The sequence below is a fragment of the Hylobates moloch genome, unplaced genomic scaffold (genome assembly GCF_009828535.3).
Source record: "Hylobates moloch isolate HMO894 unplaced genomic scaffold, HMol_V3 SCAFFOLD_6, whole genome shotgun sequence".
Lineage (NCBI taxonomy): Eukaryota > Metazoa > Chordata > Mammalia > Primates > Hylobatidae > Hylobates > Hylobates moloch.
Genome location: NW_026652281.1, coordinates 17421921 through 17449163, shown reverse-complemented (window position 1 = coordinate 17449163; position 27243 = coordinate 17421921). Strand labels below are relative to the sequence as shown.

The 27243-nt window shown below is 40.9% G+C and overlaps 2 protein-coding genes across 7 annotated transcripts in view; one reads left to right on the top strand and one right to left on the bottom strand.

Moving 5' to 3' along the window:
- Positions 1 to 1774: 1774 nt before the first annotated feature.
- Positions 1775 to 7855, bottom strand: HINT1 (histidine triad nucleotide binding protein 1). Its single transcript, XM_032156522.2, has 3 exons — positions 7615 to 7855; positions 5087 to 5191; positions 1775 to 2093 (listed from the first exon to the last, which is right to left on the bottom strand). The coding sequence occupies exons 1-3, from the start codon at positions 7723 to 7725 to the stop codon at positions 1929 to 1931; spliced, it is 381 nt and encodes a 126-aa protein (XP_032012413.1). The 5' UTR covers positions 7726 to 7855; the 3' UTR covers positions 1775 to 1928.
- Positions 7856 to 13279: 5424 nt separating this feature from the next.
- LYRM7 (LYR motif containing 7) overlaps positions 13280 to 27243 on the top strand; it is a 41792-nt gene continuing 27828 nt past the window's right edge. For 3 of the 6 annotated variants that reach the window (XM_058440527.1, XM_058440525.1, XM_058440528.1), the window contains exons 1-3: positions 13507 to 13730; positions 23098 to 23170; positions 25137 to 25207. In XM_058440527.1, the coding sequence (XP_058296510.1) occupies positions 13545 to 13730; positions 23098 to 23170; positions 25137 to 25207 (330 nt within the window). In that variant the 5' untranslated portion in view covers positions 13507 to 13544. The other 3 variants (XM_032156520.2, XM_058440529.1, XM_058440526.1) reach the window with 2 other exon arrangements.

The following is a 27243-nucleotide window of genomic DNA, read 5'->3' as shown; positions in this document are numbered from 1 at the left end:
GGAGGCAGAGGTTGCAGTGAGCTGAGACTGTGCCATTGCACTCCAGCCTGGACAACAAGAGCGAGACTCAGTCTCAAAAAAAAAAAAAAGTACTAGGAAAAAAAAGAGTAACATTTTAAAATCCTCTTAGGGTGGGAAAGGCTTATGAAATAAATTTAAGATGGATGTATTAACTATATAAACATTTTAAACACCATAAACAAAGGAGAAAAATGACGAATTGGGAAAAAATTATGTGTTGCACATAAAGAGCCAATTTCCCTCCTCTCCCCACCTCAAAATATATATATATTTTTAAAAATCACTAACAGGAAATAAAATTTTAAGAAAAACAACTTTCAAGTAAATGTGTCAAAACCCTACAACAATCTTTTTAGAGACTAAAAATGGAAGGCTGGGCACAGAGGCCGAGGCGGGTGTATCACCTGAGGTCAGGAGTGCAAGACCAGCCTGGCCAACATGGTGAAACCCCATCTCTACTAAAAATACAAAAATTAGCCAGGCATGGCGGTGTGCGCCTGTAGTCCCAGCTACTTGGGAGGCTGAGGCAGGAGAATTGCTTGAACCTGGGAGGCAAAAATTGCAGTGAGCCGAGATCGTGCCACTGTACTCCAGCTTGGATGACAGGATGACTCTGTCTCAAACAAAAAAAAAAAAGGAAAAAACCTGTTAAGTATGAAGAGAATGGGAGAAGAAAGAAAGAAAGAAACAAAGTATTAAATTTTGGAAGCTGGAAAGTGCCTACACAAAGGAAAGCAAAGAAGCAAAGCTATGAATCTTGTATTAAATAGAACCTTAGAGGCCGGGAGTAGTGGCTCACACCTGTTAATTTCAGCACTTTGGGAGGCCAAGGCGGGCGATCACCTGAGCTCAGGAGTTCAAGACCAGCCTGGCCAACATGGTGAAACCTAATCTCTACCAAAAATACAAAAATTTAGCTGGGCGTGGTGGCACACGCCAGTAATCCCAGCTACTCGGGAGGCTGAGTGAGGCAGAATCGCTTGAACCCAGGAGGTGGAGGTTGCATTGAGCTGAGATCGCACCACTGCACTGCAGCCTGGGGGAAACAGCGAGACTCTGTCTCAAAAAAAGAATTTTTAAGAATAGAACCTTAGAAAGGCCAGGGTACATGGTGAGACTAAACACAAAAGGTTGGTTGTCAGTCTACATGAAAACTCAGACCCTGACAAGTTCCCTTTCCTACTCTATATGACGTAGCCAGATTCGTGCACAACTTAAGTACGTTTATTAGTGTGTGCATACACATTTAGAACAGTGGGGTTTCAATTGGAAAAATGAATTCTAGGTAAAATGTTTGCAAGTCTTTATAATAAATATTCAGATGGAGTTTAAATAGCAAGGAAATACCAATGTATGGCTTCACATGGTCATCAAAGATTGTGTGACAAACCTACTTTCATCCCTTCCAAATGACGCCCAGAGTCCAGGGGCAATGTGGGCTGAACATAAAGCATTGTTTCTAAACCCAAAATGGTCAGTTTCCTGTGTTCTTGGAAAATGTGAGAATTAGCTTAAAAATCTAATTTGGACCAATTTTAGCCTGGAAAGATATTTCAAAGTTAAAGCTAAATTTATAAACTCTCATTATTTGTCTTCAAAGACTAGTAACACCATTAAAACAATGCCATGTTCATATGTTGAGTCCTCCTTGGAAAGAAAAAGCAAGAAATGTCCAAAATTATAAACCCACCTTCACATATTCCAACAAATATATTTTTAAAATAACAAATCAAATGCAACATTCAGAGAGACATAAGCCATGCAACAATGTCTTTTATTATGTATGCGGTTTTAAAATTATTTCTTGAATCTCTCCGTACACAGGCAAAAGTAAGTGTGTTACTTAACATACTGGAACTTGCCTAACTTAATCATTGCCTAAAGAGAAAATTATCCCCAAAACATGCTTAACCAGGAGGCCAATGCATCTGCCGACCTCCAAGAACATGGAGATGAACGTGATAGACAGACTGTCCACCATCTGAACCTTCATTCACTACCATTCGATAACCCTTATTCAGGCCCAGATCAGCCGCACATTTCTTGCCAACAATCATTAAGTGTCCAAGAAGCTGGAAAAGGAAAAAAAAAAGTTTCTTAGGCTTAGGCAATTTATTACTTCTTGCCATTAAATAACAAACTGTCAAGCTGAAATATCAAATCTTAAAACTCTCATTGAAACACACCCCTTTGAGCAAGTATTTGGAAACTCTTAATCCCAACAGAGCATAATCTACAACTGGAGACCCATTAAGATTAGGTATTTATCATTACTAATTTCAAGAAACAAATTAGAAATAAAATCTGCTGTTCAATTAAACTATTCTTTTTTTAAGAGACGGGGTCTTGCTGTCACTCAGGCTGGAGTGCAGTGGCACAATCTCAGCTCACTGCAGCCTTGTCCTCCCAGGTTGAAGTGATCCTCCTGCCTCACCCACCCAAGGAGCTAGGGACTACAGGCACATGCCACCACACCCAGCTGATTTTTGTATTTTTTTTGTAGAGATGGGGCTTCTCCAATGTTGCCCAGGCTGGTCTTGAACTCCTGCGCTCGGAAAATCTGCCCACCTTAACCTCCGAAGTGCTGGGATTACAGGCACAAGGCACTATGCCCAACGAAAAAAAAAATTTAATTATATTCCAAGTGGTGTTTAAGTTTTCTTAATAAAGCAAGACATCTTGCTTTCTTTATGACTTCCTTATGACCACTGTGGATTTTCCTGTGAACACTGCCAGATCTACTGCATTGTCTGGGGACTTGTAGGATCCTGTGGCAAATACCTAGTCTCTCTCTGTGTCATCCTGTTTGTTTTTTGGTTGTATCTACAGTCAATTTGTCTCTATTTACACATGGAGTCCACTTGTGTGTTGCCAGCTTTCTTCCCTAACAAAAGTTAAAGGGGAGAAGGTTGGCAAGAGAAAAGAACTTTAACTCCCATTTCACTGCTTATGCTTTGCCATTGTGAGAGAAAAAAGTTGGGAGGGTTAACTTCAACATTCTAAAAAGCTCTCAGGAAAGGGAACTCCTTTAATTCCTTTGGCAAGAAAACAGGGAAGGGAGAGAGTCTCACATTTCTATTCCCACTACCTTAGGAAGCCCCAGGACCGTGGACTCCGCTTACCTTACTCACGCAGGAAGGTCCCGTTCCACAGATGGACAATGGACAAAAATTGTAAGTTGGGGAAATTATTATTTTTCAACTTTACAATGGTGTGGAAGCAATATGCATTCAGGAAAAACCATACTTCGAATTTTGATCCTTTTCCAGACTGGTGATATGCAGTAAAATACTCTTACATGAGATATTCAACACTGTTACAGAATAGGCTCTGTGTTAGATGATTTTGCCCAAATGTAGGTTAATGTTAAGTGTTCTGAGCAAGCTTAAGGTAGACTAGGCTAGGCTATAATGTTCAGTAAGTTAGGTGTATTACATGCATTTTCAACAGACATACAATATTTTCAACTTATGATGGGTGTATCAGTATGTAACCCCATCTTAAGTTGATGAGCATCTATATAAAATTTTGTACAGCAGGTACCTATACTGGTCACAACATTTAATTATGAATTAGCACAGTTTTAAAGCTGGTTCAGTAAATGTTTCCTGGCAAACAACTGTCTTCTAAGTAAAAGAAATGACCTTAAAACACTAATTTAGAATGTTAACTGAGTAAAAATTAACATTTCATTATCCTTACAGAAAAGAGCTGCATTTGAGTAAGAAGCTCTGACCTTAAAATGTCATGACTGTCTAATTATACTAAATGTTAAAAATTTGTAGTCTGGGGCTGGGCGTGGTGGCTCACAACTGTAATCCCAGCACTTTGGGAGGCCAAGGCAGGCAGATCACCTGAGGCTGGGAGTTCAAGACTAGCCTGACCAACATGGAGAAAATCCCATCTCTACTAAAAATACAGAATTAGCCAGGCGTGATGGCACATGCCTGTAATCCCAGCTACTCAGGAGGCTGAGGCAGGGGAATCACTTGTACCCAGAATCGCTTGTACCCGGGAGGCAGAGGTTGCGGTGAGCCGAGATCATGCCATTGCACTCCAGCCTGGGCAACAAGAATGAAACTCCGTCTCAAAAAAAAAAAAAAAAAAAAAAAGAAAAAATGTATTCTGAGGTTTTAATGTTACTGCATATAAGATGGTATTTTACCATTAAGTACTCGCTCTGATCTTTGAACTCTGTGATTTGTACAAATATATTGAATTAAAAATTAATGCGCTGAAGTTTCTAAGTTTCAGAAATAATATCTCACTTTAAAAAGGTATCCCCAAGTAAATACAACTGACCCTTGCACAACAATGGGTTTGACCTGTGCGGGTCTACTCATATGCAAATTTTCTTCTGCTTCTGCCACCCCTTAGACAGCTACAGCTAGACCAACCCCTTGTCTTCCTCAGCCTACTCAACATGAAGATGACAGGGATGAAGGGCTTTATGATTCACTCCACTTAATGAATAGTAAATATATTTTCTCTTCCTTGTGATTTTCTTAATAATCTTTCCTCTAGCTTACTTTAAGAATATAATAGGCCAGGAATGGTGGCTCACGCCTATAATCCCAGCACTTTGGGAGGCCGAGGAGGGTGGATCACAAGGTCAGGAGATCGAGACCATCCTGACTAACACGGTGAAACCCGTCTCTACTAAAAATACAAAAAATTAGCCGGGCGTGGTGGCGGGCACCTGTAGTCCCAGCTACTCGGGAGGCTGAGGCAGAAGAATGGTGTGAATCAGGGAGGCAGAGCTTGCAGTGAGCCGAGATCATGCCACTGCACTCCAGCCTGGGCGACAAAGCAAAAAAAAAAAAAAAAAGATAATAGCAAGTGTTGATAGGGATATGGAGAAGATGGAACGCTCATCCATTGCTGGTGGGATACAAAATGATGCAGTAACTTTGGAAAACAGCTGGGCAATTGAAGTCCTAATGGTTTTTCTGGTTTTTCCTTTGTAATGACCTTAGGAAGATAAAAATGTGACAGCACTTTAAGGACAAAATTAATCTGACAATTTAAAAAGCAAGAAAATAAATCATGTTAGAAATGTACTTACACTTTCATCATCATCTTCTGCGGCAGAAATCTGGGATATATGTTTCTTGGGTATCACCAGAAAATGTGTTGGTGCCTGAGGGGAAATGTCATGGAAAGCAAGGCACTAGGGAAAAGGGAAATAAATAAATAAATAAAACTTTTAGTATATTGGTAGGATAAAACTTACTTCAACAAGTATTTACTGAGCAGTAACTACATGGGGGGCACTAGATGCCAAGAAAACAGAAGTGTACACATTACAAATGGTGCCGTGGTCCTTTCCATGGAAGCCTTTTTTTTTTTTTTTTTTTTGGAGTCTCACTCTGCCACCCAGGCTGGAGTGCAATGGCATGATCTCAGCTCACTGCAACCTCTGCCTCCTGGGTTCAAACGATTCTCTTGCCTCAGCCTCCCAAGTAGCTGGGATTACAGGCACGTGCCATCATGCCCAGCTAATTTTTGTGTTTTTGTAGAGACGGGGTTTCACCATGTTGTCCAGGCTGGTCTCGAACTCCTGACCTCAGGTGATCCACCCGGTTCGGCCTCCCAAGGTGCTGGGATTACAGGCGTGAGCCACTGCACCCAGACTCTATGGAAGTCTTATGGGAAGACCAACTTTAAATAAAGGTATAATCACCAAAGGTCACACATGTTACAAAGGAAAAGTAAAGGATAACACGAATGATTATTACAGGAAAAGCCTGATTTCGATTAAGTGTTTAGGGACAACTCTGAGGCAGTGACATTTAAACTGGGAGCCAATGAATGCATAGAAATTGGCCATGCTAATCCTTGTCTGCCTCTCCAGATCTCCTGCAGCTCTTCACACGGAACTGGCCTTCTGAGCTCTCTGCCCTCAGAGCTTTTTCAATGATCCTCTCCCCCTCCAAACCCCAACTTCCGTCTAACTTAAACTGCTAGTCATTCCGCCATTCCATTCCCAGCACATACATGATTTCTGGGAGAAAAAAGAAAAAACAGAAAAAAACCTCTGATTCCCCTCCCTGTCCCATTACTCCCAGGTCAGAGACCTAGTTGTGCAATTTCCTGTTTTTTTTTTCTTTATGATAGCAATAAGTTTTATAACTACATATTTGTCTGATAGTTGATTAATATCTATTCTCACTTTACTCAACTATTTAAGAAATATACCTATCCTTTTGTGTAAAGCTGAAGAGTATATATATGATAGATTCTTCAGCATTTAGACTAATTATTTAACACAGTGTCTGTAAATACACACGTGACATGAATATTTTCGTATCTCTTGCTCACTGCTAAAGTGAAAGCTGTTTTCATAAAACCCATCCACACTTATTTGTCTCAGGAGTAATTCCACTGGGTACTCCCTACGAAATGCTGATTCATTTGGAATGCTTCCTGCTGTTATACAGTTGGACTTCCGGTGGTTCAAATGTAAATTTTTCAACAACCATTTCTCAAAGGCAACTTCAAACTTTAAAAAATATTTTTTCTAAAACAAAGAATTTCCCCTGAGTAGAGACAAAGTATTTTTTTAAAAATTCACCTAGAGGAACCTAATTAAATCTTTGATAACGTTTTGAATCTAACTAAACGACACTAGTAGAATAAATGTTTTTCTTATAGTTTATATTTCCTAAATTTAACTGTTTACAAAATTTGTTCTATCTAAATCAGCCAATCTGCCCAGCTTTATCTGAGATCCAATCCCAAAAATACAACTGTCCACTAAATAATTTACACAAGATATCTCAAAGTCACATCAACTGGGATTTCACCTACAAGAAGTCAACAGTCTTAGTCTCTTGGCATAAAATTACTTCCGGTTGAATACAAAAAGAATCATTCAGCTGTTTGTAAGTCGAAAATGTTTAGCGGGAGAGGTCATCGGAAAGCAAATCCCAGACGCGAGCCCACTTCTTATCTCAGGAGATGGCCTCGCTAGACCAGGGTAGGCCTTGGGGTGGAGATAGGGATAGGGGTAGGGATGAGGGTGGCAAGCCGCACCCCGCGGAGGAAGCCGGCAGGCCCAGCCGGTCCGCGCACCTCCCAGCGCCCCTGGGGCCCTCGAGCACAATGCCTTGCTGAGCAGCGCCCAGGAACGCCCGGCCCTGGCAGGCCGGCTGTGCGCGGGAGATCGCGGAGATTGGGCCTGAGTAAGGGCGCGATCGGATTTCTCTCTGTCAGGCAGAGCGCTGGCGAGATTTCGAGATTCCTGATACAGGCAAGGTCCGAGGCAGCCGGGGAGCCGGCGGGCTTCCACGCGGGGGCCCCAGTGCGCCCCGACACGCGCCCAGGCCCCGAGGTGCTGCACCCAGGGCGCCCGGCGGCCTGGCCCGCGCCCGGGGCAGATAACGAGTAACCGGAGCGCCGGCACGCGCCGGCAGGCCGCCTCGGAGTGCCCGGGCCCTGTCCGCTGGCTGGGGGCCCGCTGGGCCAGGGCGGCCAAGTCCCCTCCCGTCACCGCTGCACTCGCGACCCCTCCTCTCCCTCTGCGAAAAACCCAAAGATCCGCGGACGATACCCCCGCCTCAGCAGGCGAGCAAGGTGGTGCCCAGTACCTACCTGGTCATCCTCAAAAATGATTTTGGCTGGTATTTCCTTGCGGATGATCTTCCCGAAGATCGTGTCGCCACCAGGCCGAGCGACCTGAGCCTTGGCAATCTCATCTGCCATCTCGGCCTCTCTCCCGCGCGGCGGCCAGAGGAGAGGCTCGGAAGGAGGGAGGAACCCGCGGAGCGTGCGGCGCGAGAGGGCGCAGCCAAGCCTGCGCAGGTGCTACGGCTCTGGCGCCCCAGCTAATCTTGCGCGTGCGTACTGGCGACCTGGGCTGCGAGTGCGGCCAGCGCGTAGTAGCGCCGCAGGAACTGCGGCAGGGACCGGCTTGGGGAAGTTCCTGGTCTTGAGCTCCAAGGAGATTCCTAAGTCGTTTTTCTATCTTCCTTTCTTGTCTCCTGGGGAATGCAGTTACTGGTATAAACCCTTCGTCTCCCTATGGAAGCTTGTAGGGAAAGTTGGATACTGTAACTGACAAGATTTGATAATTTAAGTGGTGCCGGCTGCAACTTAGCACTTACATTAAGGTCTTGCTGCTGCAGCAGATTTTAAGTCCTCTCTTCAACAGATTTTTTTTCTCTCTCTACCAGTGGTTCTCAATCTTGACTACACATTAAGATCACTTGGGGAGCTTTTAAAAATCCCCGTGAACCTGGCTGCACGCCAGATCCATTAAATAAGAATCTTTGGAGATCAGTTCCAGGCATCAGTAGTTTGTAAACCTCCCTAGACTGCTCTGCAAATAATTTTTTCCAGCAGCAATCAACATAATGTATTAATAAAATGACCCACTTTAAAAAAACAAAACCTTCCTTAATCCCACATCCCCCTCCATATCTTTGCTCGTTTTACAAAGAAGTTTTCTACATACCATGTCTGCTTTCTTATCTTTCATTTTTCAGTCCATTTCCCTCTTGTCAAGGTCACTAAGGACATCCATTTATAAAATCCTATAGACAATTCCAGTTATCATACTAGACCTCTAAGTGTACGTATTAAGAAAAAGTATACCTCCTCAATGCCTTTTTTTTTTAAGATAGATTCTTGCTCCGTCGCCCAGGCTCGACTGCAGTGGCACAATCTCGGCTCATTGCAACCTCTGCCTCCCGAGTTCAAGCGATTCTCATGCCTCAGCCTCCCAAGTAGCTAGGACTACAGGCGTGCACCACCACACCCAGCTAATTTTTGTATTTTTAGTAGAGACAGGGTATCCCCATGCTGGCCAGGCTGTTCTCAAACTTCTGACCTCAGGTGTTCCACCCGCCTCAGCCTCCCAAAGTGCTGGGATTACAGGTGTGAGCTCAACTGCCTTTTATGATTACACTACTACTCTGTCTTGGCGAAATTATTGAATGTGGTTCCCTTTAATCTCAAAAGTGTCCATTTGGTACTTTTGCTATCAAAGACATTACTGGGAAAATTGGTAAAATCTAAATAATGCCTATAAATTAGATAATAGTTTTGAAGTCATGTTAATTTCCTTTCATAACCACAGAAAAATTGTGAAAATCAGTTGGTCTAGGGTGGGGCCCTACAAGTTAGGTTTCTAACTTTCCAGGTGATACAGTTGCTGCTGGCCCCGGAACCATACTTTAAGAACTACTGATACAAGGGAATGTCTTTGTAGGAAAAACCCACTGAAGTATTTAAGGCTATGGGTATCATGTCTGCAACTTACTTTCAAATAGTTCAGAGAAAAAGTGTCTGTCTATAGGTAAGTAGAGAAATAGAAAAGGATAAAGCAATTACAATAAAATGTTAACATTTGGAGAATCTGAGTGAAAGGCATATGCAAATTCTATGTATTATTCTTGCAACTTTTATGTGTCTGAAATTGTCAAAATAAAAAAATGTGTGCTGGTTTGGATAATAAATAATATGGTCAGCTTTCATTCCATCTGAAGGCTTTACCATCTATGGAGTAGTGACTCTCAAGTATTTGTCTCTTGACCTACCTCTTCCCTTAATTCCAGACTGGTCTGTGATATACATTACAGCCTACTGACCACCTCCGCTTAGATGGCTACCAGGCACTGCGATTTTATTTTGACTCCCTCTACAACAAACAAACCAAAACCTCCTTTTGCAGGATTCTGTATCTGCTGTATCACCATTCACCCAGTTACTCCAGCCAAAAAGCCTTGAAATCATCCTTAAATCTTCTCTCTGTACTTTCAACACATATCACTAAGGATCTAATCACTTCTTATCTCCTCTACCTCCACTACTCTAATCGAAGCTACTAACGTCTCTTTCCTGGAGTACTTTGAAAGGCTTCTAGTTGGATAACCTATCTGCTTCCATTGCAGTTAATTTGCCACATAGCACCCAAAATGATCTTTATAAATCATAATGTCACTCTCCTGCTGGTAATATGCTAGTGTATAACATCACAATAAAATCCAACATCCTTACCTTGGCTTATAGGGCCCTGTGTGATCAGGCCCATTGCTGCTGCTTCTACCTCATTTATTTCCGTTTCAACCTTATTGACTGGCATCACGCAAACTCAGTGTGCTAGGCAGAAGATGCCCATGTCCTAATCCCTGGAGCCTGTGAATATGTTACTTTACATGGTAAGTGGGATTTTGTAGATGTGATTAAGCTAAGGATCTTGGAATAGGGAGGTTCCTGCATTATCTAGATGGGCCCAAAGTAATCACAACAGCCCTTGTAAGTGAAAGAGACACAGAAGAGTGAGGGTAAGAGAAGGAGATGTGACCACAGAGGCAGAGGTGAGAGTCTGAGATTTGAAAATGCTCGGCCGGGTGTGGTGACTCACAACTGTAATCCCAGCACTTTGGGAGGCCGAGGTGGGCGATCATGAGGTCAGGCGTTTGAGACCAGCCTGGCCAACATGGTGAAACGCTGCCTCTACTAAAAATACCAAAAATAGTTGGGCATGGTGGCAGGCGTCTGTAATCCCAGCTACTCGGGAGGCTGAGGCAGGAGAATTGTTTGAACCCGGGAGGTGGAGGTTGCAGTGAGCCGAGATCGCGCCATTGCAGCCTTGGCAACAGGGTAAGACTCTGTCTCAAAAAAAGAAAAAAAAAAAAAAGCTCCATTACTGGCTTTAAAATGGAAGGAGTTGGGCCGGGTGCAGTGGCTCATGCCTGTAATCGCAGCACTTTGGGAGGCCAAGGCAGGTGGATCACGAGGTCAGGAGATTGAGACCATCCTGGCTAACACGGTCAAACCCCGCCTTTACTAAAAATACAAAAAATTCGCCGGGCGTGGTGGCAGGCGCCTGTAGTCCCAGATAATCAGGAGGCTGAGGCAGGAGAACGGCGTGAACACGGGAGGCGGAGCTTGCAGTGAGCTGAGATCCTGCCACTGCACTCCAGCCTGGGCGACAGTAGGAGACTGCTTTTCAAAAAAAAAAAAAAAGAAACAAGAAAAAGAAAATGGAAGGAGCCAAAAACAGGCAGCATTTTGTAAGTCAGAAGTCCAAATTGAGTTTCACTGAGCTAAAATCAAGTGTTGGCAAGGGTGCATTCCTTCTGGATGCTCTAGGGAAAAAATCATTCCCTCACCTTTTCCAATTTCTAGAGGAGGCTTGCTTGGTTTGTGGCCTCTTCCTCCATCTTCCTCCATCTTCAAAGCCAGCAGCAGAACATCTTTAAACTTCTCCCTGACTCTGCTTCCTTCTTTCACTTATAAGGATCCTTGTGATTACACTGAGTCCACCAGACAATCCAGGATAATCTTCCCATCTCAAAATACTTAATTTAATGACATCCTCAAAGCCTCTTGTCATATATAACATAGTCAGAGCTTCCGGAATCTGAACACAGACATCTTCTGGAGGCCATTATTCTGCCTACTACATAGCTCTATGAACTTACATGATGAACATGCTGGAATTTCCTGTTCAGTTCTGCGACTTATACTTTGGGATGCAAACTGTAAAAAGGCAATGAAATTTCAGAACCTTCCAAATTTATTAAGCCAAGGGGGCAAAGTTAAGCCTTGAAAACTGAGTCACGTAATACAGCTGTTTTTCTTCTCTGGTGCTGACTATTGTTACTTCCCGACCTTCGTATTGAGATGTTATACATTAATCAGACTCCCTATTCTTCATTTCAAACCTAGACTACACAATATTAGAGCTGTAGACCCTTGTGATTGTTACTTTTTTACAATAAAATATTAAGCAACCACCTTAGAGTGTAATCAATACTAGCCAATCAGATATTAAATCTGGATGTTATCCATTGTTTGGAAAATGTTGTAATTCTGTTCGGCATCTCCATTTTGTCTTATATAAACCATCTTCAGTTTTCCTTACACTGGAAGCACTGATCACCATTCTTTGGTGTCTACATGTTCCCATATGACTGCCCTCACACTTTACAGTTGAATAAACCTTTTTAACTGGATCCTTAGCCTTTTGATTATTTTGGGGTGACAAGACAAACCAGGCCATGTTCCCAGAACAACTAGAATAGTGAAGAGCCCACCTCCTATGTGGAACAGTTAAAGGAGACATGCAGATTTATTTAAGAAAAGAGGAGCCACAGAACTGAATAATTCTGTCATTATAGAACTGTTTTAAAATATCAGCAGATGAGGGACTTTAGTTAACTGAATGCAGGACAGTAGCTAGCAAGAAATCATCACAATAAGTTATGAATTTTCAGGAAGCTGCACTATGAGTCTACACTGAAAATGGGGGAGCGGGGACGGGGCATCTTTTAAATCACTGTCAGCATTCAGAAAGCACAATGAAAGGCCCAAGATCATCTAGTTTATTGTTTCTCAGATAAAAGACAATATCCAGTATACTTGGTTTAATCGCTTCATTACGTTAAATGTTCTGCAAATCGAATGCATCTTAATTTTAACAAAATCGATTATCTTGTTATTCTCAGAAGACTTGCAATAATTCCTTAAAACAACATAGATTACAGAGAAGGAAAAGGGCCTTGGAAATCCATTGGTCCAGATCTTTCATTTTTAATAAGAAGTCAATTTTACCTAAAAGTTAACCTGAAAGGCTATACGGGTAGGGAAGGGGAACAATTATGCTGTAGGAACAATAGGAAAAGGTTGTGGCGCGTTAGTAACGTGACTACAGAGTTTTTTCTGGATGCTTGCAAGGTCATAAGTTAAAACGCACTTAAATGCTTAAGATTGTTTCTAATTATGATGCTGCTGATTACCCATTTCTGACCTCCTTATCAGCAAAACCAAGGAGTAGAGAGAGTTGAAGAGGCAAAATGTAAAGGGTAAGACTAAGCTTTACGGTCAGGCACAGCGGATTTGCATCCCAGATCTCCATTTACTAGCTGTGCGACCTTCAGCTAGTAATTTAACCTCACCTTCTGAGGAAATGAATGAGAGAATATACGCATAAAATTTTGAGGAGTCAGTGTTCCAATCAACGCCCGCTACAGTTGTTAGGACTTGGCTTTTATTTATGCACATTTCTAAAAAGATAGTCGCAACAGGGAAACGTTAAAATAAAGGCTCTTTTACAGACGCGGGTGCCGACTCCATCCACTAAATAGAAACCCAGTACGCCCAGCAGAGAATCCCTGCGCCGGAAGTGACTGTGCCCCTAACTAACATGGCGTCCAGGTGATTTCCGTTCTCTCCTGGCCAGTAATTGGGCTCTGCGGCTCCTCGCGATTTTACCAGTTCCCATCCGCTTAGCAAACGCCTTTAGCAAACGCCTTTAGCCAACGCCCGTTTAGCAAACACCTCCTCCGTCCTTTGGAGGAGGGCGGGGCTAGAAGGGAGATGCTGCCTGGTGATTGGTTGTGTCGCGTTAGTAACGCGGCTACAGGGAGTTGAACAGTTCAGTCTTTGATTGGTTGCTGAGAGGCGTGGCTACTCGACTGCTCCGGAGGTAGCGGCCGCGGTGAAGAGAGCCATGGGACAGGCAGTCAAGGTGACAGGGCCCGGGAAGGGGAGGGTACAGTGCCGTCGGGGAGGGCATGTTCGCGGCCTTGAGAAAACTGTCTGGAGTCTCTGGAGGCTGGGGCTCCGGACTCTTTACGGAGAATGTGGCTGTTACCCCAAAGAAGCCAGATGACCAACTCCGAGGGGCAGTTGAGGGTTTGTGCAGGTGCGGAGGAGAGCGGGAGGCACCAGTGTGGTTCCTACTTCTTGGTACTAACTTGGTACGCAGTGTTTATCCATGATACAAATCCGCGACTTGAGTTCTGCCCTTGTTTCGTCTTCAGACCGAGTATTTGTCTGAGGGACCCATTTCACATCCTTGGGAAGTATAGGAGACGCCAAAGGCTGACCTGAGCAACAGCAGTTCAATAAGGTGAAAGTTTATTCAGACAAACAGAAGGTGCACGGAAGTCTAGCAGCCAAGGAAACCGAACCCCAGCAAAATTACTTGTCAAAAGTAATATAGCAAGACAGAGCAGGGACTGGTGAGACCTGAGCTCACTGAATGAGCTTGGGATGTGGTGGCTGTGCTCGGATCATCTCTCTGAGTACCTACCTGGTCTCAGATTCATTTATCACTCCCAAGCATGATGCACGTTCCCGCCCGGCGCACGATTCTCATTGGCAGCCATCCTTTAATGTTTAACATCAGCATGGCCAGTTGGGATCTGTAGTTGTCATTGGCTGAAACATAAACATGGGGAAATGGCCTGCTATAATATGGTGAAGAAAAGCAGTGTTTACATCTAGTCAATAATAAGGAGCTACCAAGCAGTCCTCGTGTACTTTTGTACGTAATGTCACAGCACCAGTAGAAACAGAATTGCTCAGGGTTATTCATTCAAAAATTTCTTTGAATGTCCATAATAGCCAGTATTATAGCCAACAACCAACATTTAGCCTATATTGTCTAAGCATAGTGGATGCAACAGTAAGCTGAACATCCTTGCCTTCATAAATAAATCTAGCAGGTGGGGAGACCTTAAACAGTTACTTAATTACAGTTGTAATAAATGCTTTGATTTGAAACTACAGTGTTTTGTGAGCATATAACTAGGATTTCACATACGATCTCTCAAGGGGCTGGGTGCAGTGGCTCACGCCTGTAATCCTAGCACTTTGGGAGGCCGAGGCGGGAGGACCACATGAGGTCAAGAGTTCGAGACCAGCCTGGGAAACATGGTGAAACCCCATCTCTACTAAAGATACAAAAATTAGCTGGGCATAGGGGTGACTGCCTGTAATCCCACTACTCGGAAGGCTGAGGCACAAGAGTTTCTTGAACCTGGGAGGTGGAGGTTGCAGTGAGCCGAGACTGCGCCACTACACTCTATCTAGCCTGGGTGTCAGAGCAAGACTTCATGTCAAAAAATAAGTAAATAGTAAATAAATAAATAATCTCTCAAGGAAGTTCAGACCTGACGTTTGATTAGAAATTAGCTAGAGGAAAGAAAAAAGCATTCCAGAAAGGGCAACTAGCACATGGAAAGTCCTTGAAGTGGGGATTTGGTTGGAAAACTTGGATACAAATGGAATTAAGTAGGATTAATTCTAAAAACACTTTTGGTAGAGCCTACAGTGTATAGAAGGCACTTATGCTACATGTGGGAAGATACAAAGGTGACCAGTCCAACAAGGGTGACAACAAGACCCTATGTCCAAAAAAATATATATAGGAAAGTGAAACCTAGCACAGAAATTATAATCCTTAAAATTAATCCATTATTCAAGAAAATTGAGGCAAAAAGGCTGTTACTTGCCCAAGCTTACATTAAGTGACAATCTCAGATTCAAACTCATCTAACTATAAAGAATCCACTTTTCATCTACACTGCCTGAATTGTCCAATCAGTATAAGTAAATGAGGAAGAGAATACAGTCTGTGACCTGGCTTTCTGCATTTTAATGAAAGTTCATCTGCTCCAAGGTAATGTTAACTCCAATAGTGCTATGGCGATAATGATAACATTTTCTTACACTAGTCCTCTTAAATTAGGGACGCTAATTTGTTGTACTAATGTTGTACTTTAAATAGCATGTAAAACCATTAGGTTTACTTACTTCTCATTTTTTTAATCCCATGCAACATGTATTCTCTGCTCTTGCAATATTAAAGTCCCTGGGATTCTATGATGCTTGCAAAGTCCTTATTTTTACCAACAATCTCTTCAAGGGAATCCAGGCTTCTACTATCAGGCACCTCAGAATTATTCCAGCCTCTGCACATTACTCAATTCCAAAGCCACTTCCACATTTTTAGATACAGGCATACCTAGGTGATGCTGCGGGTTTGGTTCAAGCCCACGACAACAAAGTATATATTGCAGTGAAGCGAGTAACACAAGTTTTTTGGTCCCAGTGCATATAAAAGTTATGTTTACACTATAATGTAGTCTGTTAAGTGTGCAGTAGTATTATGTCTTTAGAAAGTACATACGTTGGCTGGGAAAGGTGGCTCACGCCTGTAATCCCAGCACTTTGGGAGGCCCAGGTGGGCGGATCACGAGGTCAGGAGTTCGAGACCAGTCTGGCCAACACAGTGAAACCCCATCTCTACTAAAAATACAAAAATTAGCTAGGCATGGTGGCACGTGTCTGTAATCCCAGCTATTCGGGAGGCTGAGGCAGTAGAATCCGTTGAACCTAGGAGGCAGAGGGTGCAGTGAGCTGAGATCGCACCATTGCACTCCAGCCTGGGCAACAAGAGCGAAACTCCATCTCAAAAAAATAAAAAATAAGGAAGTACGTACCTTAAATAAAAAATACTCTTTTGCTACAAAATCCTAACAATTATTTGAGCTTTCAGAAAGTTGTAATCTTTTTGCTGATGAATGATTTTGTCTCAATGTTGATGGCTGCTAATTGATCAGATTGGTGGTTGCTAAAGGTTAAAATGACTGTGACAGTTTCTTAAAATAAGACTACAGTAAAGTTGACCACATTGATTGACTGTCTCACACACGAAAGATTTATCTGTAGCATGCAATGCTGTTTGATAGCATTTTACCCACAGTAGAGCATCTTTCAAATTGGATTCAATCCTATTAACCCCAGCCACTACTTTATCAACTGAGTTTATATAATATTCTAAATCCTTTGTTGTTATTTCAACAATGTTTACAGCATCTTCACCGGGAGTGAAGTGATGTGAGTGATGGTCTTCATAAACTCAAGAATCCACTTTCTTTGTTCATCCATAAGAAGCAACTCCTCATGAATTTAAGTTTTATCGAGATTGCAGCAATTCAGTCACATCTTAAGGCTCCACTTCTTATCCTAGTTTCACTTGCACTTTCCACATATCTGCAGTTAATTCCTCCACTGAAGTCTTGAACCCCTCAAAGTCATCCATGAGTGTTCAAATAAGTTTCTTCCAAATGCCTGTTATTGTTGCTATTTTGACCTCCTCTCCTGAATTCTCTGAATGGCATCTAGAATGGTGAATCCTTCCCAAGAGATTTTCAATTTACTTTGCCTAAATTCATTAGAGGAATCACTATCTATGGCAGCTATAGCCTTATGAGTCTTTTAAATAAGACTTAGAAGTCTGGCTCACGCCTCTAATCCCAGCACTATGGGAGGCTGAGGTGGGCAGATTGCCTGAGTCAGGAATTCAAGACCAGCCTGGGCAACATGGCAAAACCTGTCTCTACAAAAAGTACAAAAATTAGCTCAATGTGGTGGCATGCGCCTGTGCTCCCAGCAACTTTAGAGGCTGAGGTGGGAGAATCGCTTGAGCCCAGGAGATCGAGGCTTCAGTAAGCCATGATCGTACCACTGCACTCGAACCTGGGTGACTGAACAAGGCCCTGTCTCAAAAAAAAAGGACTTGAAAGCCAAAATTACTACTTGACCTTGACCTGTGGGGCTGCAAAATGGATGTTGTATTGGCAGTCGTGAAAACAGTATTAATTTCCTTTTACATCTCCATCAGAGCTCTTGGGTGATGAGGTGTGTTGTCAGTGAGCAGTAATATTTTGAAAGGAATCTTTTTTTTTCTGAGCAGATCTCAACAGTGGGCTTAAAATATCAGTGAACCATGCTTTAAACAGATGTGCTTTGTTGATTTGTAGAGCACAGGTAGAGTAGATTTAGCATAATTCTTAAGGGTCCTAGGATTTTGGAATGACAAATTGTCATTGGCTTCAACTCAAAGTCACCAGCTGCAATCTCTTTTTTTTTTTTTTTTTTTTTTTTTGGGGGGGGGTTTTTCGCTATTGTTGCCCAGGGTGGAGTGCAGTGGCGCAATCTCGGCTCACCGCAACCCCCGCCTCCTGGGTTCAAGTGATTCCCCTGCCTCAGCCTCCCGAGTGGCTGGGATTGCAGGCATGTGCTGCCATGCCTGGCTAATTTTGTATTTTTAGTAGAGATGGGGTTTCTCTATGTTGGTCAGGCTGGTCTCAAACTCCCGACTTCAGGTGATCTGCGTGCCCTGACCTCCCAAAGTGCTAGGATTACAGGCATGAGCAACCACGCTCGGCCTTTTTTGGGTGTGTTTGTTTGTTTGTTTTGTTTTGTTTTGTTCTGAGACAGGGTCTCACTCTGTCACCAGCCTGGAGTGCAGTGGCGTCATCTTGGCTCGCCGCAATCTCTGCCTCCCAAGCTCAAGAGATCCTCCCACCTCAGCCTCCCGACTAGCTGGGACCTCAAGCACCCTCCACCATGCCTGGCTAATTTTTTTGTTTTTTGTAGAGACAGGGTTTGGCCATGTTGCCCAGGCTGGTTTTTTTTGTTTTGTTTTGTTTTGTTTTAGACGGAATCTCACTCTGTCACCCAGGCTGGAGTGCAGTGGCACCATCTTGACTCACTGCAACCGCCACCTCCCAGGTTCAAGCAATTCTCCTGCCTCAACCTCCTGAGTAGCTGGGATTACAGATGCCCACCACTACGCCCAGCTAATTTTTTGTATTTTTTAGTAGAGACAAGGTTTCACCATGTTGGCCAGGCTGGTCTTGAACTCCTGAGCTCAAGCGATCCACCCACCTCAACTTCCCAAAGGGCTGAGATTACAGGCGTGAGCCACTGCATCCAACCTGTATTAGCTTATTAAGAGCTAATTAAGCTCTTATTAATAAGGATATTTCACATTTCACTTCCCCGTTCATGAGTTCATGGACATTTAGGTTATTTCTACTTTTTCACTATTATGAATGATACTACCATGAACATTAGCATATATGTTTTTGTGTGAACATGTTTTCATTTGTCTTGAGTATATACCTAGTAGTAGAATTTCTGGGTCATAAGATAACTGTAGGTTTAACTTTTTTTAGCAACTGCCAAACTGTTTCCCAAAGCAGCTGTACCATTTTAAATGCCAAACAGTGTATAAGAATTCCTATTTTTCCATGTCCTTGTCAACTCTTTTTATTGACTGTCTTTTTTATGGTAGCCATTCTACTGGGATGAAGTGGTATCTGATTGAGGTTTAGATTTGTATTTCCGGATGGCACATGACATTGAACATCTTTTCATGGCTTATTGGCCATTTATGGGTTTGGTTTGGTTTTGTTTTTGAGAAATATCTATTCAAATCCTTTGACTTTTTATTTTTCTTTGTTTTAGATTCAGAGAATACATATGCAGGTTTATTACATGGGTAAATTACATAATGGTGAGGTTTGGGCTTCTAGTGAACCCATCACCCAAATAATGAATATTGTACCCAACAGGTAATTTTTCCACCCTCAACCCCTTCCTATCCTCCTCCCTTTTGGAGTCCCCACTGTCTATTATTTCCATCGTTCTGTCCATGTATACCCTTTGTTTAGCACCTACTTATAAGTGAGAATATGCAGTATTTGATTTCCTGTTTCTGAGTTATTTCATTTAGGATAATGGTCTCCAGCAGCTGTTGCAAAGGACATGATTTCATTCTTTTTTAGTATTCCATGATATATATATACCACATTTTCTCATTGGTGTCCTATAAAGCAAACATCTGCCCTCACAGTTCTACTAGCACCTAGTAGTTTAACATCTTTGATGTTAGTTATTATTGCTATAAAAATTACCCACAGCTGAGCCGTTTAAGTACATTATATGATTGTCTTTTTTCCCAATTCTTCATCTTTAAATTAATAACTGCCTTTTCAAAATTATTACTTTTTAAAAATATCCCCCTAGATATCTATTCCCAAATTCTAGGCAAAACCAGTCTACCAGTTTCATTTCTCCTAGCAATACCTTTTCTGGAGCAATTCAGTCTTTTGCTATAGTCCTGCCTAGTTGCTTTCTAGGCTGGCTGCACAAATGTTGACTAGCATTTGTCCTTCCCCATGATCTTTGCCTCTCCCATGTTAGACCACCTGTCTCCTGGATTCCCATGTCTTTTCCTTTTGTGGTTCATTTCCTTATTTTGGTGGAGCATATTCTTCTGTAGCTTTCCAATAAAGTGTGTATGACAGATAAGAGACTTTGCATTTCTGAAAATATGTATTTGCCCATGTTTTTGAGTGATAGTTTGAGTATCTATGGTGTTCTAAAGCAGACATTTTATCAAAACTTGAATATGTTATTCCATTGTCTTCTTACAGTGGTGCTATTTAGAAATCAGGTACCATTCTGATTTTTTCCATCCTTTACGTGTGAAATATTTATTCTTTGAGATTTTTCTCATTATCAGCATTGCACTGAACTTACATCATGCTGTGCAGTTATGAGTTTTATGTTGGGCTCTTGGTGGAACCCTTTGTATCTTGTAATTCATGTGCCTTACTTGGTGAAATTTGTTTTCTTCCCTTTTACCCAAATATTAAGTGAAAATTTTAAACTTTCTTACCTCCCTTTTCTCTTTTCTCTCTTGTTGGCCCTTCTGCTAATCTAGCTGTTGGGCCTTCTCCCTTAATTTTCTTATCTTTCCTCTCCTCAATTTCTGTTTCTGAACTTTTATTCTACATTCTGGGCAATTTTTCTCAACTTAATCCTTACTTTCACCTGTTAGATAGCCAAGAGCTTTTGGGAGCTTTTGGAATGTTTCTTTTTAAATTTACTATAGCTTTTCATTGATGTTATTCCATCTCTGCAATAACATGTTTCTGAGGAAGATTTTTATGGCTGCTTGGTTTTTATTTTTAAGTTTTTTTGCTATGTTGTTTCTTATTTCTGTTTTCATGTCTGCCTTTGATGTTACAGGTTTTCTAATATATGTAAAACACTTAAAATGGTGTCTAGCACACAGTATGTTTAGTAAATGTTAGATATTATTTGTAGAACAGACTGGAGGACAGGAAGGTGTGGTGGCAAAGTGACAAACCTTTGTAAGTAGTCTAAGAGATGGGGAGTGCCTGAACGTAAGTGGTTTTGTTGATAGAGAATAAAAGAAAGATTACAGAGACATTCCTAAAGTTTCCACAACAAGAGTAAGGTAGAATAAAAGGATGACCTACAGATTTCTGGCTTCAGAAACTTGGTGGCCTCCAATAAGTAAAATAGAGAAGACTGGAGGAAGAGCAGTATTGAGAGAACAATATTTTTTTTTGAGACGGAGTCTCACTGTCGCCCAGGTTGGAGTGCAGTGGCGCGATCTCGGCTCACTGCAAGCTCCGCCCCCCAGGGTTCACGCCATTCTCCTGCCTCAGCCTCCCGAGTAGCTGGGACTACAGGCACCCGCCACCTCGCCCAGCTACTTTTTTGTATTTTTAGTAGAGACGAGGTTTCACCGTGTTAGCCAGGATGGTCTCGATCTCCTGACCTCGTGATTCGCCCGCCTCAGCCTTCCAAAGTGCTGGGATTACAGGCGTGAGCCACCGAGCCCGGTAAGAGAACAATATTGAGTACCTTTTTGGACTTGAGAAGTGTGAAGTGACCTCAGCCTATCACTAAAGCCTCTTCACAATCTGTCTTTTACCAAAATGCCAGCTCTTCTTTTTTTAATATAGACTCAGAATATTCATAAGTCTCAACATTTCACTTATCTTTTATGAAATAGCAATTAAAAGGGCCAGGCACAGTGGCTCACGGCTGTAATCCCAGCACTTTGGGAGGCCAAGGCGCTGGACCACGAGGTCAGGAGTTCAAAACCAGCCCGGCCAACACGGTGAAACCCCGTGTCTACTAAAGATACAAAAAATTAGCTGGGTGTGGTGGCATGCACCTGTAATCTCAGCTACTTGGGATGTTGAGGCAGGAGAATCACTTGAACTCAGGAGGCGGAGGTTGCAGTGAGCCGAAATCGTGTCATTGCACTCCAGCCTGGGTGACAAGGTGAGACTCCGTTTCAAAAAAAAAAAAAAAGAATAGCAATTAAATTTGTCTAAATTGTCTAAAACATCTTCCTTCTGTGGCCTCTTTTAAGATGCAATAAATTTATAATTTTGTATATGTGCGTGTATGATATTAAGAGCAGATTAAAACTTCAATAGGTTAAGAAAAATGAGAACAGATACATACCATACTGGTAAAGTAGCAGACTGGTTTTTAGCATGAGGATTATTAACTTTTTTTTGAGACAGAGTCTGGCTCTGTCCCCCAGGCTGGAGTGCAGTGGCACCATCTCGGCTCACTGCAAGCTCTGCCTCCCAGGTTCACGCCATTCTCCTGCCTCAGCCTCCCGAGTAGCTGGGACTACAGGCGCCTGCCACTACGCCCTGCTAATTTTTTTTTTTTGTATTTTTAGTAGAGACAGGGTTTCACTATGTTGGCCAGGATGGTCTCGAACTCCTGACCTTGTGATCCGCCCACCTCGGCCTCCCAAAGTGCTAGGATTACAGGCTTGAGCCACTGCGCCCGGCCAAGATTATTAACTTTTTAACCATCCTATATTGTTTTATTTATTTCAAAGAACTTTGTATTATTTTTGTAAATAAGGCTAAAAATGTTTTTAAAGTAGAGATAAATAATCAAAGGAAAGTTATTATGGCAAGTCCTGGTTTTCACCAACTATTTTTTAAAATAGTCTATGAAACAAACAGAAAAGGAATACTGTTTAATCCTTGTAATATAATTTGTGTAAAATGTGAAATGTTTTCCTTTTGAAGTCTGAATTCTGATTTTCTTTTTCTTTTCTTTTTTTTTTTTGAGACAAGGTCTTGCTCTGTCACCCAGGCTGGAGTGTAGTAGGACTCAAGCAATCCTCCCACCTCTGCTGCCCAAGTAGCTAGGACCACAGGTGCACACCACCATGGCCTAATTTTTAAAAAATATTTTGGCCAGGTGCAGTGGCTCACTCCTGTAATCCTAGCACTTTGGGAGACCAAGGCAGGTGGATCCCCTGAGGTCAGGAGTTTGAGACCAGCTGGGACAACATGGTGAAACCTTGTCTCTACTAAAAATACAAAAATTAGCCGGGCTTGGTGGCAGGTGCTTGTAATCCCAGCTACTCGGGAGGCTGAGGCAGGAGAATCACTTGAACCCAGGGGGCAGAGGTTGTGGTGAGTCAAGATCATGCCACTGCACTCCAGCCTGGGTGACACAGTAAGACTCCATGTTCAAAAAAAATTTTTTTTTTGTAGAAATGGGGGTCTCACCATATCGCCCAGGGTCTCGAACTCCTGGGCTAAAGCAGTCCTGCTACCTCAGCTTCCCAAAGTGCTGGAATTACAGGCATGAGCCACTGTGCCCAGCCTTGAATTCTGATTTTCTTAACAGGTTTTACAGCTCTTTAAAACACTGCACAGGACCAGACAACAAGTTTTTAAAAATGATGCCAGAGCATTAGAAGGTAAGTATGTTCTTTACCCCTTTGGAGCCAGTCTACTTTTTAGATGACTACTAATCTATCTGAGAAACCCTGTGTGGTCAAGACCCATCTTAGGGAATGACCTTCACTACCTGTCTCTAATATCTTTTATAAAGATTAGTTTATATTACACTTATTTGAGAAATATCTACTTAAAGAAAAATTTTTAAAGATCAAGTCTTCATAAAGAGTTGGTCAAAAAATAAAGGCAAGGGACCAGAGTTTCAGTGTTTATCATTGCTTGCCTTATATTCAAGCCATTGAACTTTCTGTTACATAATCAAATTTTCACACTCTCTAGGACCAGATATTACCATGTTGTTAATGTCTTATGTCAGTCTAAAAGAGCAGCTATGAAAGAGAATCCATCCCAAATGATTCCAAATTCAGTATCTCCCTGTTTTAATTAGTTTCCATTTTATCTGGAAGTCACAGGCTCTGAAATTTAGGTTCTGTGTTATTCATGTTCAGTTCCACTCCTCATACATTTCTAAACCTCCTTAAGAGTGCACCTAGGTGAAGTGTCCCCACTGTTTCCAGGGATTTAAGTTTTTGTAACTCATCAAAAATAATTTCTGAACGAATAAGATATGTGTATTATATTATATGTACTTTACATGAATTCCTTATTTAATTCTTATAACATTTCTGTAAGATAGTTGCTATTATAATTCCTATTTTTACAAATGAGAAAATTGACAAAACCTGAAAATATCTGTCCCACATCATACTTAGTAAAAGGTGGACCTGGGATTTAGTCTAAGCAGTCTGATTCAAAAGTCCAAACTCTAAACCACCTTATGTATTGAAATATATGCAACATAGGCTGGGCTTGGTTGCTCACACCTTTAATCCCAGCACTTTGGGAGGCCGAGGCAGGCGGATTACTTGAGGTCAGGAGTTAGAGACCAGCCTGGCCAACATGTTGAAACCCTGCCTCTACTAAAAATACAAAAATTAGCCAGGCATGGTGGCACACACCTGTAATCCCTTGAGGCAGGAGAATTGCTTGAACCCAGAGGCGGAGGTTGCAGTGAGCCAAGCTCACGCCACTGCACTCCAACCTGGGCAACAAAGCAAGACTCCATCTGAAAAAAAAAAACAAAAAAACACACATATATATATATATATATATATACACACACACACACACACACACACACACATACATATATATACATATATATGTATAATATATAAACATATGTATATATATACACACACACAACATAGAAGGAAGTTTTTATGGTAATTATCAACATGGAATATTTTTGTTGCTTTAAATTTTTTAAGTGGAATAGTTATAAGAACAGCTAACAATTTGTTGCATATTTGCTAAGCACTTTATATGGATTGTTCCATTAAACGCTCACAGCAGCACAATAAGGCCAGTGAGATTCTACCAAAGTATGCTGCTATAATGATATCAAATTCTCAGTGGTATATGTAAACAAAAGTTTTATTTGTCACTCACTTTATATGTCAGCCAAGACACTTAATATTTTACATATATGTACACATATATCCTGTTTGCTGCCAATCTTTGTGTATGTGTGTATGTAGTTTAACATACTTGTATGTATTGAATTTTACCATCTTAAAAAAGCATTTTAATAGAAATCCTTAGATTTGTAAAAATAAAACATTAAATTAGATTTATTGTAATTCAATAGCTATAGGTATACAAATGAATTTGAGAGTAAAAATCAGTGGAGGAAAAAATATTAGAGTGCCAAAGGTTTATAGTAGGTTTACCTACAAACTTGTCACCCTGTCAAAAGCTGTCCAAAGACTTCATTAATAAATTTCTTATTCTTATGCTTTGTTTTTCATGAGGGCAATTTCTGTACTAGAGAAGTAGCCATTCATAGTGAATAACGTGTAAATTATTGAGATAGGAATTATAGATTACAAAAGCAAATAACTATATGTATTTTTCTCTTTGTAGCAGCCAGAATAAAGATAAATGAAGAATTCAAAAATAATAAAAATGAAACTTCTCCTAAGAAAATAGAAGAGGTACAGTAATTTTTTCAATTATAGTAAAACTCACACAATGATCTTGTCAAAGAGGAAATGATGAAGATAGAGGTGTTATGTAAAATAAAAACCATTACTTGATAGTTAAGGCCATCACAACTATAGATAACCTTCACTTACTCGGTATGGCTCACCTCCTCAGGGTCATCTGCCAACACCAAAATACAGCAAGGTACCCCATGAACAGAACATGGAAATAGCCATGATCAAAGCCAGAACAGCTGAACAAACCCAGAAACCTACAGAAATTCTATCTTCACTTAAAGCAAGTGACTGGAACTAAAGAGAATGAGTGTTGTAGTAACTCAGAACTACAGAGGAAACTTCTACTCTTAACTGAACTAAGCAGTTAGATATTTATTTTTAATCCCATCTTGGCAATGACAAACAGCCACAGTATGAACTATTCTTGCTTTGCTTTCTGTATTTGCATTTTGGTCACTTGCTCTGGTTGAAGACACTATACAGACACTACTTTCTCAGCTCCCTAATACTCCTAGTAAAAGTTCATTGAAAAAAATGCACAATTTTTCTTTTCCTATATATTATGTATTCTGGCATATACTTATTATGTCTGTCCTCAGCTTCCTATGTCTAACTATATAAAGGTAAGGAAAGGACCCTTAGGAAGAAAACAAAACAAAAAAATGGAAAATAATTTTCAAGATAGTTATGGTTCCAAGAATTGATTCCTTTAAAAAGAATTCTTTTTAAAGGAAGGTACAAACTAGAGAAATTCTTCCATGTTTATAGAATTTCCAGATGTTTAAAAAAAAAAACTGATAAAAAAGATAAAAAATGCATTTATATTTAGTAGAGAAAATGCTATTTTTGAAATAGTAAATACCGTAATAATGGAGCTCATGAGACAAAATGAGATAGCCTAAGTATTCCCTCTCTATAAAATAAACAAAAAGGGAAAGATTTTGCTGAAACATGATAGGGCAGATAGGGAATATGTAATTTTTATTCATGGCAGAAATTAAAATGACAGTATAATCAACTCATGACTTGAAGGGAGGTTAAAAGGTATATGAGGAAGTTTGTACTGTTTGCTATTCAGTAGACTAATTCATAACAATATGATAATTTTTTAATTTTGAAATTATGATTAAAGACTTTTAAATTGAGGTCTGTTTATATCAAGTAAACTGGGAAAATGAACTACAATCTCCCAAATTAATTTTACTTATAGAGCATTAATTTAACATTAAGCAATCTAGAAATTCCATATTTGTTATATACAAATGTATATTTTGTACTTTCTGCAACTGAAAAATATTAAGATTTTAGTAATTTTTAAATAATTGCATTGTTAATTAGAGGGTTGATAGAGTCTTGGCACTAAAAGGAGTCTCAGGCATCCTGTCTAGACCAGCAGTTCTCAAACTTGGTCATCTCAAAGAACCTTTACACTCTTACAAATTGAGGACCCCAAAAAGCTTTGTTTATATCGTTATTTACCATATTAGAAATGTAAACTGAGAATTTTTAAAAATATATATTGATTAATTCATTTTAAAATAACAATTTTATTATATGTTAAAAAGTAACATGATATTTATGAAAAATAACTTTTAAGAAATTTAGTGAGAAGAGTGGTATTGGTTTTTTTTGTTTTTGTTTTTGTTTTTGTTTTCATTTTATTTTATTATTATTATACTTTAAGTTTTAGGGTACATGTGCACAATGTGCAGGTTTGTTATATATGTATACATGTCCCATGTTGGTGTGCTGCACCCATTAACTCATCATTTAGCATTAGGTATATCTCCTAATGCTATCCCTCCTCCCTCCCCCCACCCCTTCCTGTGTCCATGTGTTCTCATTCTTCAGTTACCACCTATGAGTGAGAACATGCGGTGTTTGGTTTTTTGTCCTTGCGATAGTTTACTGAGAATGATGATTTCCAGTTTCATCCATGTCCCTACAAAGGACACAAACTCATCATTTTTTATGGCTGCATAGTATTCCATGGTGTATATGTGCCACATTTTCTTAATCCAGTCTATCGT

What these genes read in the sequence shown, in the direction of transcription:
- HINT1 (XM_032156522.2), bottom strand. Translation starts at nt 7,725, where the DNA reads ATGGCAGATGAGATTGCCAAGGCTCAGGTCGCTCGGCCTGGTGGCGAC. An exon ending in TCATTTTTGAGGATGACCAG is followed by an intron (nt 5,192 to 7,614) that starts GTAGGTACTGGG and finishes CCTTTTCCCTAG; the next exon opens with TGCCTTGCTTTCCATGACAT. An exon ending in CAGAAGATGATGATGAAAGT is followed by an intron (nt 2,094 to 5,086) that starts GTAAGTACATTT and finishes TTCCTTTTCCAG; the next exon opens with CTTCTTGGACACTTAATGAT.